General features: G+C 35.3%; 2 protein-coding genes across 4 annotated transcripts in view; one reads left to right on the forward strand and one right to left on the reverse strand.

Moving 5' to 3' along the window:
* Nucleotides 1–5,040, reverse strand: part of LOC144453047 (gamma-secretase-activating protein-like) — a 34,408-nt gene extending 29,368 nt beyond the window's left edge. For both annotated transcript variants that reach the window (XR_013482390.1, XM_078144356.1), the window contains exons 1-3: nt 4,405–5,040; nt 3,045–3,208; nt 1,679–1,808 (exon numbers count right to left, since the gene is read on the reverse strand). Coding sequence is in view for 1 of the 2 variants with exons in the window: in XM_078144356.1 (XP_078000482.1) it covers nt 1,679–1,808; nt 3,045–3,208; nt 4,405–4,501 (391 nt within the window). In the remaining variant the exon portion in view is untranslated. The remainder of the gene's footprint in view (nt 1–1,678; nt 1,809–3,044; nt 3,209–4,404) is intronic.
* On the forward strand, nt 4,792–22,055 carry LOC144453283 (interleukin-1 receptor-associated kinase 4-like). Of its 2 annotated transcripts, XM_078144561.1 has the most exons (11): nt 4,792–4,949; nt 5,315–5,391; nt 8,128–8,316; nt 9,929–10,077; nt 10,441–11,079; nt 11,771–11,931; nt 12,894–12,958; nt 16,315–16,539; nt 17,515–17,704; nt 18,315–18,536; nt 19,556–22,055. In XM_078144561.1, the coding sequence occupies exons 3-11, from the start codon at nt 8,138–8,140 to the stop codon at nt 19,586–19,588; spliced, it is 1,863 nt and encodes a 620-aa protein (XP_078000687.1). In that variant the 5' UTR covers nt 4,792–4,949; nt 5,315–5,391; nt 8,128–8,137; the 3' UTR covers nt 19,589–22,055. The 2 variants fall into 2 exon arrangements, with proteins under 2 accessions (XP_078000687.1, XP_078000695.1); XM_078144569.1 differs by lacking the exon at nt 4,792–4,949 and having other exon boundaries at nt 5,029–5,391.
* The last annotated feature ends 184 nt before the right edge of the window (nt 22,056–22,239 follow it).

The raw sequence follows: 22,239 nt of genomic DNA on the forward strand, positions 1-22,239 counted from the left end.
TTGAAACACCTACTGAATTCTCATTGCATGCACACTCACACTCTTCATTACTCATACATAAGCAACAGACTTAAATATATCTTTTATGGTGTGAAAAAATGGAAATGTTGTCACACCATCAATTTCAGATGGCTGCACATTTTCAGTTCTGAAGACAAAGGTCATACAATTACTTTTTTCTTCTTTTTTTTAAAAAAAAGAGACAAAATGACAAATGCTGCATTTACTGTGAGTGAAATTATATCAATATTCATTTGATAACTGATATCAACAAGTTGCAATAATAATTGTTCTAGTTTGTGTCTGTGTTAAATGCTTGCCATTGCTGAAGATGTTTAATATGGGGTGGGGGTGGGTGGGTGGGGGGTGCTGTGTTAACACTTGCCAGGTCTGGTAGGGGAGTGTGGCCATGCTGCCAACTCCAGGCCCCACTTTGACCAAAATCCAATACCCCATTTTAGACTATTAGAATTTTTAGAACACCCCATTTTAGATCAAAATATATAATCATCGATATGAAAATGTCAACCAGCAAATTAGCTGGAGTAAATTCCAAGGGAAATTCCCGGAAATTTCAAACTAGTCAAGAAGTCATTATGTGGGTCCTTCCAGGACCCCATTTTAGACCAAACAAAATAAAAAAATTGTGTAAAGCGGATCCCATTTTAGACTCCTTATCTCCTAAAATACAGTACCCATTTTAAACCAAAGGGCAACGGCACATAAACATATACCCAATAGGCGGGAGTATTTCCAAACTTATGAACCACAGTTTACTGAGACCATGTTGAGATGATGGTAAACACATCAAAATACTACCAAAAACCCAGCACTGTATGTCACAAAAGAAGTAAGTTTTTTTTCAAGTTATCAATAACTCACTAGTACATGTATATAACAGAAGCTGTTATAATTGAAGGCATCAAAGTTTTCAAACTTTTGGTAGAAGTGCTAAAATGAAGTTTGGCATTCGCATTGACACCAGAGCCCCTCCCCCCTAAATGACCGAAGTTCACTTGTTGAGCTTGTGTGCCATTCAATGATTGTGTGATCGTCCCCAATGTTTGATCCATAGCTGGGCATTCGTGGATGCATGAGGAAAGACCTACAAGAATTCTAAATCTCCATATCTTAGCTCACTTTGAAAGCCAATAAATCTTTGTTCTTCGGAAAGGTATTGTGGCAATTAGGAACACAACAGTTGGATGGCATGTTTACAATTAGATGTAATTTATTCAAAAATGACACCTGACAAACTATTTCAATGTCCCACAAAGGTCATGAAAGGTCATTCACTGTAGCACGTTTCCAAGTAACATGATTCATCTGCCGTCTACGAGATGATAACTATTTCCCTTTTTATTTCCAATAAGCTACAAATGATGTGTATAAATATTGATAATTAATATGTGTGTGTGTGTGGGCATCACCCAGGAGGTGTGACATTCTTTACTGCTGTGTTGAACTAATAACACATGTACATGACTGCTTAGTTGAAGCAAAGAAATATTGTCTTCTTTCAAAAATATCAATAGTACGTAATCTTTTTAAATAAAAAAATTGACAAAATATAAAGAGAAAATTGTCAAATTTTTTTTTTTAATACATGTAATGCTACATCAGCTAGAACATGAATATCAACTTCTTCTTTTTTTTAAAAGGAAGGTGTTTTACTTACTTGTAACTGGTAGAGAAGTATTGTCATGTACAAAATCCACATTCTCTAGAGTTGTAAAAGCAATTAGAGTTCTTTCTTGGTTGATTGAACATCCAACAATACAAACTTTGTGCTCATGAATAAACAACACCTGAAATGACAGGTATAGAAATGAATTCGGTTGATGAATACCAAAATTGACTGCAGGAAACAGACATCAATTTCAGACCATGCAAGTAGCTGTACATTTCTGCCATTGATTCAAAGTGTTCAATCATTCTGATTAGCTAATTTTGAATTACCTCTCTACTGGTCATCGAAGGTACTGTGCACACTGTACATGTGAATACAGGCCATGAAAGCAGTACAGATCACTTACATTACAATGAGCAACACTGAAGTATAGCACTTTCTCTATGTGCTACACTCATGTATAGCATTCATATCAAGTGTAAATGTATACTGTTTCAATTGGTTTATTTACAAGCGCAGCATGTGGCCTTTCTAATGTGCTCAATTAGCAAATGATACAGTATACTTTCGCAATTGATATGGATGCTATAAATGATTGTGCTACATACAGAAAATGCTTTACTTTGGTGTTATGGGTTGTAATTTGTCACCAAATTATCTGCTGGATGAAATAAATGTGTGGGAATCATATGCTGATACTTCATCAAATATATGATCATTGTCGTGGGAAACATTCACAGTAAAAACTGTATCAAGTATGATTGATTTTCAGAGATTTTTATAAGTACACCAGCTTACTTATCAATATAAGTAAATGCCACCAGAATGCCCCTTTACTAAACATTTCTGTCTAGAATCAACCCATGTTAGGCCCTTAATGTACCCATTTTTTATGTTCACAACAATGTGCCCCTTTTATGCCCAGAATGTGTCCTCTTTATTCCCAGAATGTGCCTCCATCTGTGCCCATAATTCACCCCTTTTTTGCACACAATGTACCACTTTTATACCAAAAATGAGCCTCTAGAATAAGAATTTACCCCAACAGTTTTAAGTAAAGTTTCCATCGTTCAATATGAGAGATCTTCACAGATACATTTGGGTGGAACATCCCAAACTAATATCCTATACCATAAGATCTTTCTTTTTGATTGTCAATTGGCTTGATCATTGGTAGTGCCAAAACTGTTACTCAGAGGTTACTAAAAAAAAACATTTTTGCAAATGAGAACTGTTACTGTGTTAGAGCATCAGTGTGTTTGGACTAGTTGCAAAAAATGTTCATGGGATGATTTTCTGGGGGGTGGGGGGTACATGTAATAAAACTGACTGAATATAAAATTGCCAAGTGGCTTTTATACAACACTGACTACATACAGCAGTTCAGTTTGATCTGTTTGATTGGCATACTTACAGAGTTTGTCTTAGTCGTTTGGTCAAACAAACCAATATAAGTAACCACCACATCATTATCACATTTACCAAATGGTGGACTGTCATCCCAAGTGAATAATATCTCACCATTTCTTTCTTGTCCAATTATTGTCACTTTTACATCCTGGTTGTCTTGGCAATTTGCTGTAAACATCCAGATAAAGTTAATCATTTAAATCTTAATTTATTTACTTTTGCAATTTTTAACTTCAGTCTCTTCAATACAATGAGATGCATGTGTAGCATGTTTTTTTTTTAATAAATAAATAAATAATAATAATACTTCTATGGTTTAGTGTTTATGTTCTTAGGATTTAGCATGGCAGTACATACCACCCATGGATATATTCCATGGATTTAGGTACTTGTTTGAGTTTGTATTGTAATCAGTGTTGCTGTCCATACATATCTTTTGTTATTCTGTGTATATGGTGTCGACTGTTTCTTTTGTGTAGTTATAGCAGTCTGTGTTTTGTATATAGTCATAGATCCCATTGGTGGAGGGTCTATGGTATTAGTACTTCATTTTGCTACTAGCATGGAGCATGGAAGTATAACCCACATACTTCCATGCATGGAGGTATTAGGGATACATCCATGTGTGTTGCTTTTACAATCTTTGGTAAAGTCTTCAGTGTTCACAATGGTCTCAGCTCATGATTTTTCGTGAACTGAGACTAGTCTCAGATTGATGTTTTTTACCATCTGAGACTGGTATCAGACAGCAATGTTTTGCCTCCTGAAACTGGTCTCTGTTGGCTATAATATTTGCAAAGTGAGACTCTCAATACATGGTCTCAGTTTGAGTGCCACAAGCTGAGTTTATACTCAAACTCAGTCTGTGCCCCCTTATATAAAAGCGATGGCCACTTGATATACAAGAATGGTTGATCTGAAATTGACAACAGACTAGCAAACTGCATTCCCACAAAATGATGCTACATTTTCAAATGCAGTACACATGTTTATGTTCTTGTTTATGTACACACACACACACACACACACACACACACACGTACCCTCCCCCTCTCCTCTCCTCTCTCTTTCTTTCTTTCCTTCTCTCTCTCTCTTTCTCTCTCTCTCCATGTCCATGTTCATGTCCAATAGCAAAAAAAAAGGTTTTCTCAAATGTCTACATCTTAATTTAAAGGATAAAGTGTTGCAAATTGAAATAAACTGCTATTCTGTAATATCTACACACTACATTGTACATTGTTACAGTCTATATAAACTACGATGTAAGTTTCCATGCAATGTCACAATTTACAATTACAAGATTTCCTTCCAAGGAAGAAATTGGTGTAGTCACGTATTTGGGGCATTTCGTTCTTTCCACGTACCAGCATCATGTATGTGTGGCACCTCCACTTTTCTCCTAGCCCTCACAAAGTTCTTGATGTCATTTTCGACGTCAAAACAACAAGCGAAATCAAACATGATGCCGACACCATTCTTTTGTGTATCGATCGGCAATTTGTCTGCAGACTTGGCACTCGTCACAGGAACTAGACTCCAGTCTCCGATAATATGTGTAGGTCCTGTCACGCTGAGCAACAACCTACGCTCAAACCAGAGCTCTCAAACGCAGGCTGTGACTCACACCGATACAATTACACGATAGAACAACAGCAATTCTCCCCGGCCAAGATGTGCACCTGTGGGGAAAGTGTGTACGATCCCCTAATCCGTACTACGATTGTGTCATGAATCATGTGACACGGAAGGGCAATCCCACTTTGGATCTCGAGTTCAAAGTTTGCTGCGCTTGCGTGCTGAGCTGGCTAGACACTGCATGCTAGACATAATGATGCGAATGTTCGAGATGCAAGAAGTATCGTCGCTCCAATGAATTATAAAGTTTCCATTGCTGTTGGCCCGATATCAGGTAAACGTTTCAACCAAAACTCTCTGTCGTAACTTGAAAAGGAGGTTGATATCAGACCAAAACAAAATGGGGACATTTCCTGTCACGAGTTTAGATTTTGTCGCTTCCGCATTCTTGCTCCCCAACGCGTTTGGAGAATCCATGACGTTTACCGGGGACATACACCTCCGTCATTATTACCCCATCAGCAACAGCCTCATTATCAAGTACACGTACTATGAAATCGTTTGGCAGTAACTTCCGTTTGTCGACTGCCTTGCATTTCTCTTAGTTAGGTCAGACTTTTAGTAAGATAAATCTGTACGTTGGAAGCGCAACATGTTGTGATGAGTCTGACGCTGTCGTAATTTTTATAAACTTTGTAGTGTAGAGATACTCCGAGGGACCCGTACCATATCTTTGAGTGGTGGATGGTGGCGAATGAGAACCAGAGGACTGAGAGGTGAGGATTATTACACGGCGTGTGTTACTACTATTATAGTACGCCATGTTTCAGTCAAAAGAACTTCTTTCTGTCTTTATTATTATTTCTCTAAAATAAAATATGTCACACTTCACATTTTCTTTTATCTATCAGAAACCCCATCAATAACACGTGACGTATACGGTACATGTTGTTTGCAAACTATGGCAATTTTAGACAGTGTGAATGCGATTGGATGGGACGCCAGTTAGTGGTTAATTGCATACATGGTTGTTCTTTAGCTGAAATAAATATAATTCAACCTATTTTTTCCATTGCAAAGGTATCCCATCATGAATATTTTAAGAACAAATTAATGTAATCCTTGAAAATTTAGAAACTATTCCACATTAGGCCTAATAGAAAAAATTGTGTGGTTCCGATTACACCCAATTTTAGAATAGTTAGGGTAGGTAGATTTTTTATTTTTATTTTATTATATAATTTTTTTTATGTTTGAGGGTCTAGTTCAGGTTTTCCATTGTTTCCATATGCTATGGTCTCTGTGTTGTTGATATCTTCCTGAGGGTGGAGGGTCTATGATCAGATGTACAGCCATTACAGATTGGAAGAACAGTGTTTTATTTTGTCATTTTAAGTTGATGTCAGTCTCCGCATCCACTATTTCTCGGGAGACTTCAAATTTTTTGCCTCAAATTTGTATAAAAAAAAAAAGTTTAGGGTCGGCGGTGAAAAGCTAGGTGTCGTAGGGTAACCGGAACCAAACAGTTATTTTTTTAGGCCTTATAATACTATAAGAAATTATTTTTGCATAGGGGTTAGGGGTAGGGTTGGGGGCATGTGTAATTGTGTTATAGAAAGACAAACAAAAAGATTTCCATTATCATGCAAATAGTCAATATGCAAGTGGGTTTTAAAATTTGTCTGTCAAATGCAGGTAAAGTTGAAATTTCACCTTTAAAGATATCACCTGCTGAATGCAGGTATTTAGAAATATTCACAATGCTATGGACCATTTATCACCTGCAAATACTGGTAATTACCGGCAACTTCCTAGGCTGTAACTCTGTGAAATAGTTTCAATTTGGCTTAGTGTTTTACCATCTGAATCATCAATTTGGTGCTTGAAGTTTTAAGTTTCCTTGACAAAAATGCATGTGATTTTGACATTCAATTTGGTAATAAAATGTCCCCTTTTGAATACACACACACACACACACACACATATATATACATTTGCGATATACATTTGTACATGTGTGTACTGGTATGTATGTGTGTCACTGTGTGTGTGTCACTGTGTTTCACTGTATGTGTGTTAGTGATTTCATTTTCTAAAATCACAGACATATTGTTACAAAACATGTACCTGTATCGTACATGACTTTCTTATTGATACTGTAAAAAAACTGGATTTCAAATATCATGTGGGTATAAAATTTGATAAGAGGAACAATAAAAGATATCATCACCTGATTAGTGTTTATGGCTGTTTTTACAATATTGTACTTCCAGTCAATAAGAGAATTTGTTAAATGCACATGACTTACTACCTTGTTTTCTCCTTGGTGCTAATACTTTATAGTAATGGTTTATTTTTCTTGCTCAAATAACAGTTGTGTATAATTCGATGAATAAGAACAATAAAATATTTCTGATGGGTAGACAAATTAATTCAAACGATGGATACATTATGCCTAGCAACAAAGGCAGCTCCCATAGTGTGAAAATGACAATGTCTAAACTTGTTACCATGGCAACCATGTGTTAAACAAGTATACTTAATATTGTATTACAAAATAAATTTTAGATTAAAAAAAAAATTGTAGTAGTATCAACATTAAAATGATGTATTAATTAATCTATTATTTGGTCATTTACAATTCAAATTGTATTCAAGTTCTGGAAACTGGATTTCTGTATTATCCTATCTGGCATTTCCTTACTTCTGTAGTAATATATTGCAAGCCCAGAAGAGTCAGATTTATAGGATCACAAAAATCTATGCTAAATGAATTTTTATTACTTAGTCAATATGACTATAGCTGTGACACCCAATGAAAGCAATTTCACCATGTGTCACAACCATTTATAACATTCATTCAAGTGTAAAACTATAGTGTACCAATTACTGATGAAGCCAGTACATGGTTACTCTAGTCTAAATGTAATCAGTGTGTAAACTATTCACTAAGTAAACTGAAAATGTCATAAAAACATCATCTAAATCTCATTGAAAGTTAAAATACAATTACTGTTGTTAGTTACAACTTGTGACTATAACTATTATTCATTGTAATCAATCGTCGTTTCATCAGCTGGCAATATTTTGCCATAAATTTACTACCTTTGATTATGTTGGACAACTGTGATATTGGGCTTATGATCTTAAAGTGTGATTATATACAAGATGTGAATGCTATCAACCCATCACAATTACAGAAATTAGAAATGTTTAACCAATGCACACAATATAATGTGATAAGCTCAGAGCTTTTTACCACAAACTGAAGTCAAAAGTAGGCACAAGAAATTATTTAAAAAGATATAGGTATCAATGTTGCTTGATTAGTTTTAGGACGTTGTTGGTGAATATCACTTGGGGCATCCAAAATTAATCAAGCCATATTTAGCTGTTGTAATAATGTACTACACGTACTTCCAAACATGTGAAAGAAGTTGCTGGGATCAATTCTCAATGAAACTGAACTTTTTTGTTACTAATTTCTGACTTTTCTTTTCTTTTTCTTTTAGGTACTGACACATGATGCCCAAAGTTAGACCACATACCTACCTCAGACAGCTTCCTTATGGAGTGCTACGACAGCTTTCTTGTAATTTAGACCCAGTCAGTACTCTAGGCCGTAACTGGAAGTTGTTAGCATGTTCAATTCCAAATCGGGGTGGTGGAGATGAGTTGAAGTACTCTCAGATTGATATCCAGTAAGTAAGAACACAGTGTAAATTCAGTGGCACTACAGACACCCCCAAAAAACAAACCAATTATAGCTATGCCAATATATATATATATTATTCGGGAAAAATAACAATAAAATTGCAAAAATCTTGAAGTCTCGCAAGAAATAGTGGGTGCAGAAACTGACGTCAACTTAAAAAGACAATATAAAAGTATTCTTCCAATCTGTAAAGGCTGTACATGTGATAGGAAGAAATAAACAACACAGAGACCATTTGGAAAACAATGGAAAACCTGAACTAGACACTCACACATGAAAAAAAAATAAAATAAAATAAAATAAAAAATCTACCTACCCCACCTATTATAAAATTTAATGTAATCGGAACCACACAATTTATTTTTTTATGCCTAACACAAACTTCTTTTGATGGAAACAGAATATGAATGAGGCAGGACGATAAATAAACTTCCATATTTGTATGAAAATCTATAGCAGTTGTGACTATGCCCATAGCAGCATCGGTATTTTACATGAAACCAAATATGAGACCGTGGGCACAATGAGCTTTCAACAATCGTAATGTTTACTAAATCCCTAGCAATCAATCAATCAATAAACTTTATTTAAAATTAAAGAGGGTAACCCAGTTGGCTAAGGCCAATCTTCCCTGGGGTCCTCTGAATAAAATAGTACAAAACCAAAAGAGGCAAATACAAACTGTACAATAAGGACATACAATAAACAGCAAAGTGTCTAAAATTTTGTCATAAAATATTGGTGACAGCCACGTGTGAAGGAAAACAACAATGTTCTATTTCTCTCTTCAAGTGGTAAGGTTCCAAATATTTGCACCAGAAAACATAAAACTTTGCTTAAAAAAATTCAATTCTAGGTCAAGGTATTAAAAAGTCGTTGTTTTTGCTCGACCTGGTTCTATAATTATGACAGTTGTGAACCTATTTAAAATACAAGTCAAAATACTCAGGACAGAGTCTGTTTAGGCCCTCAAAGGTGAAAACAGATTTATTAAAAAATACTCGCTGAGAAACTGGTAATGTATTTATAGATTTAAATAAATTAGCTGAGGTTGAATCTCTGTCAGTGTCAAAAATGCATCTTACGGCTCTTTTCTGTTGTCTGTGTAATTTTCCAACAAGGCTTTCATTCCCTGCAAGAGTAGGCCCTTCCAGGAAAAGTCCAGTCAGACTTATTACTGCCTCCAGTACAGTCTTGTATTATTGCTATCAACTTCGATATGATTTTTGGTGATATATTATCACCTCAGTCACTTATTCAACTTTGAAATCTTGTAAAGAATCCCTGCCGCACTTACTTACTTGTGTTCACCCATTTCTTGGGATTTCCTGCAAGGAATTGTGGGCAAACCTTACAGGAAATGACATCATACTTAGCTCAATCTTTTTGTCTTGACAGATTACTGAGATAAGATATTGTGGCATACATGTAGCTATAGCAACTACAAACTACCTGTACTCGCTCCTCTTCTAACAATAACTGTAAGAGACGAAGTCATCCCTGTAAAAGCAGTTATTCTTCAACACTTTGGGGATTTATTAAATTTTGTATTTTCATGACTTGTTCATTTATTATTTTCAATTTTCTCCTCTTCATAGATGTTTTGAAGGAGAACTTCAAAGGCCTGGTGGAAGTCCAACGGAAGCCTTACTTCGTGATTGGGGTACACAGAATGCCACCGCCCAAGATCTTGTAGACATACTATTAGACTTAGGGTTAGTTACAGCAGCTGAGATTGTCCTTCCAGGTAGGAATAAATTCAAAACCGTTTTAGTGATATGAACCATTATAACACACACAAGGGTCAAGTTTAATGTGTTTGAACAGAAAGTATGGAATTTATAGCTGAATTGTTGTGCATCATGACAATACACATATACATACATGTAATTTGTTTGGCAGTGCTTGAAATAGAAGTCAAGACATTCAACATTTCCGTTACTCTGCCTAATATTTCATAAATTAGGTTAATGCTTGTATAGTTGTATTATTCTCTAATATTTTTCTTCATTCAGCTGAAAAATATTGAAAAATATTAAAGTGAGCCAAACATCAGATACTGAATGATCTACATCTTTGTGAAAACTATTTGATGTTTTCTCTGTTCTAGAATATGTGAGATGCAGAACCTCTCAGCAACAAGAGTCTCATGCAAATTGCCAGCCTCAACATCATTTTACTTCACCAGAAACTGAATCAGTATCTCAATGGCAACAGCCGTCGCAAACCCAATATTCAAATCAACCATCACAAACATTTTCAAAACAAACAAGTTATGAAGCTCCAAGTCATAGTTCCCCGCAGCCACAATCTGTTCAGTCGCAGTTACAGCCGCAATTACAACAACAGTCAACATTGCAGTCACCGTCGCAGTTGCCGTCACAGTCAACATCACAGTTACATGTAACTTCACAGTCGCCATCGCAGTCATCTTCACAAATCAATGTAGTTAGTTCATCATCACCCAGTAAAAGTAATACTAGTAATTCTGAAAGGACACGGCAAGAGCAGCCAGCTCAACACTTGAGTCCAGAATCCATTCCACAAAAGATAGCAAAGACTATTGATTTATTTCCTGGCTTAACTGTTAGTCTAGAACCTGAAGATGAAAAAGTAACAGATAATGAGAGTCAAGGAACTGACAAATCTGATAGAAATGCTTCAAAAACATTTAGTACAGATGAAGAAAGAGCTGAAACTAAAGTAGCAGTGTCGGAAGCAAAGGAGGCATTGCAGGCTGAGTCATGTGGTAAGATAAACCTTCTTTTTAGCATTGATAGCTTAATTTAGATAATTTGAGCATGTGCCCTTTTTTTCATTGTATGCAGCAGGAGTTTGTCAACAAGTGTTTGTCAACACTGTACATCAATGGCAGTCTGTAATTGTTCAATTACATGTACTTTATGCAAATGCGATGAGCAAGAATATTTTTTCATGTGTTTTATTTTTTCCACAGAGACACACATACACATTCAGGATACATACACAGACACAGGGACAGACAGACAGACAGACAGACAGACAGACAGACAGACAGAAATATAGCATAACCTCCCCTTAAGGGAGATAAAATGACAAAAACTTCACACAAATTACAGTTATGTGTAGACTACCCATTTGACATAGGAACGTGTGCAGTGTTTTTGTTCAAAGTTCCCCTGTCTTTTTACTGTGGTTCCCCACCCAAATTATTGTACAATGTATTGGAAACTATACCACTTTTACCTTATTTCGGAAATTTTCCCTTTTCTGTTACCGGGGTTCCCCAACCTTTAAATAGTAAAAACACTGGTCTGATACAGAACATGTGGGCTGCCTTCAAATCACATGACTGTGACACTATATGTATAGGACACACATAAATATGTGCATCTTAACTTCTCTAATTTCATTTGATAAAACTCGGCTGACACTGAAACTTTATTTCATTCTCATGGCAGCTGTAGAATTGTCGTTTGAAGTAGTTTCAAGGCAGACGAATGATTTCAATGATAATAGCCTTAGGGAAGGTGGAAATAGAATTGGAGAAGGTGCTTTTGGTACTGTCTATAGAGGCCAGAGAGAAGACGGTAAAATGATAGCTGTCAAGAAACTCAAGGAGGTAAGACTGGCTTCCTTATCTATACCCAGTGTTTTGAAATATCTCAACCATTTCCTATATGAATGGACTGATCCATTAATACTGAGAACCGAGAGTGATGGGGGTGGTGGTGGGGGTGGGGTGGGGTTTGTAATAGCAATTAGGAGAAAGAGAAACTGATCATAAAGTTTTGAATTTATCCATTACATGCTTGTACTATTTTTCAGTATCTACCTATGATTTGTGAAAAGTTCATCCATACCACTGTATATATGTGTACATACACAGATGTACTACATGCACAGTGTACATGTATGTTTACACAGGTGGGTTTGACTATCCTCTCTACAATGAAGAAGAAGACATTATAAATAGAATAGAATCTAATATTGGTACATATTGAACACATATTGCCTGGCCATGAGGGCTATAGCACCCGTTTATTACACCAGAGGGACTGTGAGTTACCAGAATCACATGCTATTTCCCGAGGCCAAAGGCCGAGGGTAATAGCATGTGATTCTGGTAATTCACAGTCACGAGGGGGTAATGAACGGGTGCTATAGCCCGAATATAGGACAGGCAATATGTGTTTTATAATATACCTCATGCTGTGAACTCTCGGTGGCAGACTGCATCGTCAGAAGCTGCCATTTTGACCTGCTGTGAACGCGCGGTGGTCACGTGACCATGTAAAAGTTGATGGAACTATTTCCCTATCATGTGACTGATTCTAGCGAATCATGGCACAGCATTATCACTAGGTATATTATAAATAATGATATTAAGTATGGTTGTACATAAAAGGACTGATTCAAAACGAGGAACGTAATTCACATTGCTTCAATCAATCAAAGTACGTTTTTTTGTAACATTTTCTAATATAACTGTTTATGATCTGTGTTAATGCTTTCTGTTGAAATTGGACTTGTGTATAATACTAATTATATCATTTATGTTTAACTTCTGCCTTGTTGTTACAGGCAGCTGGTACACTTTTATCAAAGACCGTATCACAGTTTAAAACTGAAGTAGAAGTTCTGTCAAGGTAAGAAATTAGTACATGAATCTCACTGTCGATGGCAATGTCTTCATAGTTTGTGGAACACTTGATAGAGATGTATAGCTGTGGTATATCTTTAACTATTGGCACAGTTTCAAAATAATCAACAGCTGTGTGCTTCGCCTGTGATTTCGTTTTTGCAAAACATAAAAAATGATTTCGTACATGCAAAAATAAAATACATCCTAAAACATTATGAAAGAGTTGTAAAAATGTACATGAGTGAGTTGCATTGATGTGTGCTCATTTGTACTTGACGATTGCCACTACAGTAGTGTGATTGGACACCATCTTTATCTACAAACCAGTCAAGTTGAGAAAGTATTGTTTGAATATCATGAACAGTTAGGTTTCGTAAGACCAATGTGCCAAGTCTAGGAGGTTTTATTAGTGACTATAACTAAAATTGTTTTATCGGAGATCAAATGAAATTTATCAGTTTGTTAGTAGACCCAAAATGACATAGGAATGCATAATGTTTAGCATCAACTTAAGTGATTGGTTCTGACATAATTCTTTGCAAGATTTGTATAACTTGCAAGAAAGGCATCACGAAAACTACCATCACAAGCCTTGTCTCTTAGCCAGGAGATATTTGAAATGATATTGTTGCTCATAAATTGATTTATATGAACTACTTGTGTAGATAAATATATTTTTGTTGAACTTTGGTATTGTCTGTAACATTACAGATGCATGTAAATCAATGTATACATTACATCATTTCAATTAACAGACATATCCCTCTAAACTTGATATATGACACTTTCAAGATTGTGAACTTCTGTTGAGGATTTCCACAGCAGTCATTTTAGGATATTACTGAGAAATTCTACTTCAAATATGGGAAGATAATCAACAAAAGATAGATACACAGCAGAATTTCATTTCCGTTTTGCTGTTTGATAACCCATTAAGTTTAGTCGCTATGACCTTGTTACCACGGTATTCCATAAGCAGGTCAAATATAATGCTATTGACCAGAGCGAATTGACTGCTTATGTGTATCTTTGCTTTGCATGATGTCTATGTTGTTGAGTTAGATGAATATGTACATACATCACCTATATTACTAATAGTAATATAGAGTCACAAAGTGAACTGGCCTGATTCCATGAAATCCAAAGTGTGTTTCCCTTATTAGCAAACCACAGTTTTGTAAGCCAATAATTCCTAGTAATATGTTTCCTGCTGTTTATAGTATTATTACTCATTTTTTTTTAATTTCGTTAAAATATGAATACACATGAGCAAGATCCAGAACACTTGAAATTTGTTCACAATATTCCAATTTTGTGGCCTGACGAGGAATATACCTTTTGAGTTACTTTGAAACCAACAAGGTAGTGTGAAAGGGAGAATTTCAGGATTATGAACAACTTGTTTAATAAGTTTCAAATTATGATTTTATAGAAGAAACTGAAGTGATCATAAAATAGCAAAAAACTGCAATATTTCCCCGAAAAACTACAAAACTGGAATTAACATAGAAATAGTCTCATGTGACTTAGAGTCAAAGTTACAACTCCCCCCCAACTGTGACTACACTACCATTATAACCATGTCTGTCCAGCACGATATACATTAAAAAATTTTCTAAAACTTTGAGAAAATATTATACTATTGTTTCCCCCAAAACTGCAATATTGGAATTACCGGTACCATAGAAATAAATTCTTATGAGGCTAACCAAAATAATATGTGGTTCTGATTACACTCAATTTTAGAATAGGTTGGGTAGGTAGATTTTTTATTTTATTTTTTATATATGTATATGTTTTTTTTATGTGTGAGTATCTAGTTTGGGTAGTTATGTTTTCCATATGGTTTCTGTGTTATTGGTTTCTTCTCTTCAGATGTACAGCCATTACAGATTGGAAGAACAGTTTTATATTGTCTTTTTAAGTTGATGTCAGTTTCTGCTATCTAACTGTTTCTTGCAAGACTTCATAATTTTCGCGATTTTATTATTTTTTTCACGAATACTTTAAAAAAAAGTGCAGGGTCGGTGTCTAGGTGGGGTCGGGTAACCGGAACCAAACATTTTTTTTTTTAAGGCCTGACTTGAATGCAATGTAACTTCCCCCACTACTACAACACAAATGTTGTCATCCTGCTTGCCCTTTACATTTACAACATGCGTTACATCTTCTAAGGCTTTCATGAAATATAATTTGTTGTGTCACCCAAAAAAACTATAATGTTTGAATTACCATAGAAACAAACTCATAACTAGGTCTGCTATTACTTCCCCTACTCTGCATCGTCACAAACCACGTCCTCTTTTACGACACTGTCCAGTATATGCCCTACCTTCGTTATTTCAAAGTTCGCGGAAGAAATAACAGCTCTGGTTTGCGAGAATGCTACTCTGACATCACTAACGTTGTCACGGTGACCCTGCCTGGGTAGACTGACAGATCAGCTGTTGTGGGTGCAGTCTAATCTCCCTTTTCCCCGTTAAGCCCATATAGGGGAGGCTGATAAGCCCGGACCAATGACATCATTACAGTCAACCCCGCCTGGCCTGTCCTCTGCAATACACATTAGATTTTTTTTAAACTTCCCCAGTTTCTAAAAAAAAAAATTAAGGAAGGACACGGACATGGTATATTTGACCTTGACCTCCTTCCATCCTTTGATGTATATCCCCAGGTCTGTTTATTTGGGTGAGTTTGTTATCAACCATCAGAGGAAGTTAGAATCTAATATAGAATGGTTGTACTTGAGGCAAGGAAGTGGAATGGTCTGATAAATGCAGTAATTAGTTTAGTCTACATAAACCATATCACATCACTGACAATGGGATCATCTGTGGTCACACAAAACTCTCCAGGGTTGCCAAGGACTCAAATCTGACAGAAAACAATTTTGATACACTATACTTTAGCTTAGTTCAAAGTCCATCACAAGTAATGATAACACATGAAGGTTATGCCATAGGTTTAGTTCTGATGTAAGACAGTTGTAAAGAGAAATGTATGAAAAGTCTTGTAAAAATGAATACTGATGGTCAATAAAATGCTCAGAAACCATAATTGATAGTATTTTCCTCAGCATTGTAAATGAAGCTGTTTGCACTAAAGTTATACAAAGTTAATCATATTTTCTCCATATTTGCCAAAGTCAAGTAAATCACAGATACCATCTGATTAGTTGGTTTGTCTTCCCAAATGTCAGCATCTAATATGGCTATTGAAATAATGCCTTCAGTTCTGTTGCAACTTTCGATCATAGTGCTTTAGTTTTCCAGGTGTCAACATGAAATTCTAGTCTGTTTGTTTGATTGGCTATGCCATAACTTCTGTCTCATTCTATGATTGGTTGCTTTGTCTTTCCAGGTGTCAGCATGTAAATCTAGTTAGTTTGATTGGCTATACCTGTGATGGTCATAATTTCTGCCTTATCTATGACTACATGTCTAATGGATCCTTACAAGACAGACTGATGTGTATGGATGGTACTCCACCATTACACTGGCATCAAAGATTATCCATATGCAGAGATGTGGCCAGGGGAATATGCTACTTACATGCCAAGAATTTGATTCACAGAGACATCAAAAGGTTAGTTGCAGTAGTTATAAATGTTAAGCTAGTATACTACCAGTACGTGTATGTGTCCAATACATATAGAGCATCTAAGTACACACCCTCAGTATGAAGCCATTGTCTTTCCAATACATGGATGGAGGGTCTATAACCTAACTTAGTACATGTACATGTAATTGCATATATACTGCCATCATACTACTAAGCTAGAGTGACTTTACAGTTTCAATTAGGCAGCACAGTGTTTTTAGCACGACTGAACTTCTTATATTAGGTTCAGTAGTGCTATAGGCATGGCAAAGTGTCTGTCTGTCTGTCTGTCTGTGGATGTGTGGATGTGTGTGTGTAAACTTAAAGTGTAAAACCCACAGGACCAATTGCCATGATATTTGGTGGGTGGTGGGTATATTACCTCAATCATCAGTCAGATGAAACAAGAAAGATTCCAACACAGAACTGTTATTTGTCATTTCATGTATGTGCGTGCGTGTGTGTGTGTGTGTGCGTGTGTATGTCTGTGCGTACCTGCGTGCGTATATTTTGTTTTGTAATTCATAGCAGAAAAATGTAAGCCAAAATGTAAAAAAAGCATCATCCTACCTAATTCAAACTGTTTAGTCTTTCTGGTTTTGTTGTGTTATTTTCCAAGAATAGCTTTCCCTAAAGAATACACTTGTTCAGTGCTATAGCTGCAGACTTTATCATGACCATATCGTGCAAATACCTATCATGCTAACCTTTCATTTCGGCTACAGAGCTGATCTGAACTATACTCCTAGTGTCTGAAAAGTGACGCTTTACATACTCACATACCATTCATAACAATTAATCACATTTCAAAACTAAAAATTCTTGTAAGATAAAGTTACTCAAACAGGGCCTTTATTGTAAAGTATAATAATAATCATGATAAAAGTAATGTCACCACAGCTTTTTATTTGTAAACTGAGTATTTTTTTAGAAATGTTTATCCTGTGTGAAATTTTCCAGTGCCAATGTGTTGCTTGATGAAAATTTTGTTGGGAAAGTAGGAGACTTTGGATTGGTGCGTCTAGGTCCAGATCAGGGAAGACTGACACATGTTGTAACAGAGACTGTGATTGGTACTCGTGCTTATATGCCAATGGAAGCTTTCCAAGGGATAATATCAGAAAAACTTGATACGTACAGCTATGGTGTGGTAAGTCTAAGGTCATATCTCATTTCAGTTCTCAATACATGAGAAGTTCAAAAAAGTTACAGAAACGATCGTTAGGGACTTTGGAATACTTGGGAGGTAGAAATCTTGGTAAAAGTCAACATACTGTTTTGAACTGAAACAATGTGTAAAAAAGAAAGGTTGTCAGATGTAGTTTAACCTGATAATTTTCAACTTTATTTGATAATACAAACGTCATACTATAAACTTCAACTTTATTTGATAATACAAAAGTTATACTTTAAACTTGAACAAAAGTATACCAGCTGCCTCGTGATATACATTCGACAAATACATTTACTACTTGTCAGGCCCTCTGATTACATCTGGCCTCAGAGGCTCATCACTATCTGTATAACCAATATGCTGTGTTGATTTTCACATTGTGAAATTACTCCTTTTTTTGTGTATGGTCAATACAAGCATTTTTCTTTCTTTTTTACTTTATTGTATTGTACTGATATCTGGAAGTATAGATAAGGTTACATTACGTTACAACTTTATTTAATAATACAAACGTCATACTATAAACTTCAACTTTATTTCATAATACACACATATTGATAAAGTGTATGTGTGCTTTTGATTGCAGGTATTACTTGAAGTAATGACTGGACTTCCTGTATATGATGAAAGCAGGGATAGTTTAGACTTGCGTACTCATGTGGATGACAACTGTGACTCAAACGAAGACTTTCTGAGTCTTGTCGATAACAGTTTAAGTGAGTGGGACGATACTTCAATGACACAACTCTATGATGTTGCCAAGATATGTTTACACTCCAATAGGAAAAAGAGACCACATATGAAGGATGTAAGTAATACATTATTAATATCATGATTATCAGTAAAAAAAATGTCTTCTTGACAACTAGTTTCAGTTATTACTAGATTAGGATGCAGCTGTTCACTACACACAAAATCACATGATCGCGCTGTACGATTTTTATGATTTTTATGGAAATTTGCCATTTCAGATAAACATATATGTAATAATAACAGAACCCCATGGCACCTGAGTTCCAGTGTGGGTACCGAGGGGTATTTGCATGCCACGCTCATGAAAGTACAGGCGCAGACTACACTGCAAGTGCTCATGCAAATACCCCAAGTACGCCACACTTGCACTCACGTGTCATGGGGTTCTGTCACATTATTAGTTAGTAAGACATGATTACAATGATATATATCTGCTGGCATATCTCAAAGTACTGTAAACCTAGATATTATTGCCACTAGAAAATTTTGTGATTTTACTGTCTTCAGCTAGTTCTCAAAGACTAATTTTTACGAATTACTAAGCCTGGTGCACTGTTTATGTGCAAAAGAGCCATTTTAGTCACGACTTATTTTCACTTTTTTGTTTTCCAGTAAAATAAGCAAAAATAAGGTCTTTAACAAAAATGTCCACCTGTACAGTGTGTCTGCCTAGTACATTGTATGTCGTTGTTCTTAGTTTTAAATACCTACAGTACTTCCTCTTTGTCCTGTGGAGATCTTCAATACAGTAAACATTGGATATATGTATCTTAATTCTTGCTTTCCCATTCTTTGTGTCAAAAAATTCAGATCTTCAACAAATCAAAGCTTTGGGATGTGTTGTTGGCTGTTATGTATGTTACTAGCTTTGTTATGTTGAAAGTGCATTTTTTGGTAAATGTTAGTCACAAGTTTCTGTGGAAACATAGTATAGCACAACATGATATTGCTAAAAGCACATACAAAAGAAGTGAAACCAATTAATATTAATGTCTCACACATTTTGATGAAGAATGATAGATTGTATCTGAACTTCCTTTACTTGAATATATTTTGGATTTCCATTCATTGCAGGTTCTTCCAATGGTGGAAAGTCTGGTCAACTAAGCAGTCTCAAAGAAACAAAGTAACTTTGGTGTCTAACCAAATATGAAGCAGTGAAACTGTAAGAGTGACAATTCCTGTACAACAAAGGAATGCCTTCTGCTTTTGGACAACTCTGAAATCACATCAATGTGTGTGCTTGGCATTGATGCTTCAATGAGTAGACGAGTATTTTGAATGGCATGGCTTTTATACATTATTTATGTTTAAGGGTCAAACTGAAACCAGTGTATTGGTTGCTGACATTTTCTATTAGTTATATTTTCCCTTAAATAGAGCACATTGTTTAATTACAGGCAATTCAAGTAGTTTTCTTGTTGTGAGCTGAAAAAAAAAACTGTAATTGCACAGTTATTTTGTACAGTGTATATGTTTAGTAAAAAATTCAAATTAATTTACACACACCTTGTATGCTTAAGATGTGTACTAGAATTCAGAGCTCAAATTTCACATCTGTGTATGGTAGTCAGATTCAGCCATTCCTGGTGAACTGACTCTGCCGCAATTTTCTATTTCTCTAACAGACTACCATACTATAAATTTGGTCAACAAAAGGATGTGTCCTGAACTAATGCTAATTTGGTAGTTAGGATACAATTAGATATTGTTCCCCAATATTTTTCTTCGTTCAACCAAGGAAAATATGAGTGAAATATGAGAAAAATATTGGGGCCTTAATTATTACGACGACTTGCTTGACAAGTAGTGACAAAACCTTTTCCGGCTGAATGAAGTAAAAAATTTAGGATAAAATATATAATCATACCTCATAAAGCATAATTTATAAAAAGAATCACATAATGATGATTTGGAACATTTTGACTCCTATTTCAAGCACCATTTACATACCATAGATACAGGTTATTGTGACGTAGAACGACAAGATACATAATGATAATCCATCTTTTTTTTTCAAAGACAATAACTTGGCCTGTGCATGGTATGATGTTTAGTGGTCTATGTGTCCTGGAGTGCTGCTGGTTTTGAGCACAGGGCATTTTTCCGCAAATTTGTTGATATAACACCCAGCACATAAAGTAATAGTGTTATACCATATAAATATCAATTGGTCATACAGGTTCAAGTAGAAACATGTACCATAGGTTTGTAAAGTCATAACTGTCACTAGTCTGTGTAATAGTGTAGAAATGTAGACATTTCTCTATGCTTTAAAATGATAATTTATAATCATACAAATTTGATATGAAGTTGATCCAGTATATGCTTTGTATAATTCAAATGTAAAGTCATTGCGGTGGCCAGTCCAGTTGAGTCTTGCACGTGATGTGGAGGTGTGGATCGTGTCTTTGCCAATTGGACCATTTCACATGAAGTTTTGGCCGATCGCTGCATGGCTGCCACGGCACAACATATCATACAGTCTGTTTTCATCTTACTCATTGTAGAATCTCTTGTATCTGTGTGCTTTTCAATGGTGATTGTATGCCAGGGCATTATACAAGAAATTACTTTTAATTATTAGCAGTAAACATATTCTACTGTCATAGCATTCCACAGACAGGTACAGATAACTCTGAGATGTAGGAATGTTCATCTTATTCTGTAGGAAGGATAACAAACGAATCACCTGAGTAGTACAGTATTAAAACCCGATTTCAAATGAATGCCTTCCATAACGGCAAAGTATTTAGATTTGTGTTCCTAAATACAATCATTGTTGGAGTGCAACAGAACATATGCAATTAGTTATATTTGAAATATGTACCAAATTTAATTTAGTGCATTTTTTAAGATATAACCTAATTACTGAAAGTTGTGAATTATGCAAATGACCCATTAAAACTAAGAGTTACATCAATAAACTTTATAAAACATGTGCACTCTGGTATCATGAATGTATGAACCAAGTTGTATAGAACTTGAAGCTTGCACTCTTCATATATATAAGCCTAATCGCTGAATATCCTTAATTATGCAAATGACTCATTAAAAAAGCTGAGCTTTTCATGACTCGCTGTTTTAATTGAAGTATGTACCAAATTATATTCATTTCTCAGTGCATTCTTAAAAAATAGCCTAATTACTGAAAAAAATCTTTAATTATGCAAATGGGTCATTAAAACTCATGTGTAATGAAAGTATTATATGTATAGAAGTTATTTCTATGTTTGATTTTGTTCCATTTACAGTGTTATCTACTGTGTACATGTAGTATGTTAAGATATGTGACGGAAGAATTTAAAACAATTAAGTTTGCTGATTAATAACTTGACAACTTTTTACATTGAAGAAAAGAATTAATTCAACTAATAAGTATATTTTTGTTACATCGATGTTCATTTCTGGAGTTTTTTGATTTGTCAAGTTTTTCAAAGCGTAAATAGTGATTACTAAAATGATACTACAAAATTTGTTTGCAAAGGCTTCCATACATAATTTTGTAGCATTGAATCAAAGTGTTAGCCAACAAGTACAGGAGGGCAAACTTGAACATTATAGAGATATTTACAACCTGTTTATGTTGGAGTTTTTGTTTGTTTTTGTTACTGTTCAATGAAGGAATGAGTGAATGAATGAATGAATGCAACAGGTGGCACTTCTCTTACACATGTTACAATGTGTTTGATTGGCCAATTCCCTAGACTGTAATGACGTCATCGGTCCGGGCTTATCAGCCTGTTTGGGGAAAGGGA

The sequence above is a fragment of the Glandiceps talaboti genome, chromosome 1, assembly GCF_964340395.1.
Source record: "Glandiceps talaboti chromosome 1, keGlaTala1.1, whole genome shotgun sequence".
Taxonomy (NCBI): domain Eukaryota; kingdom Metazoa; phylum Hemichordata; class Enteropneusta; family Spengelidae; genus Glandiceps; species Glandiceps talaboti.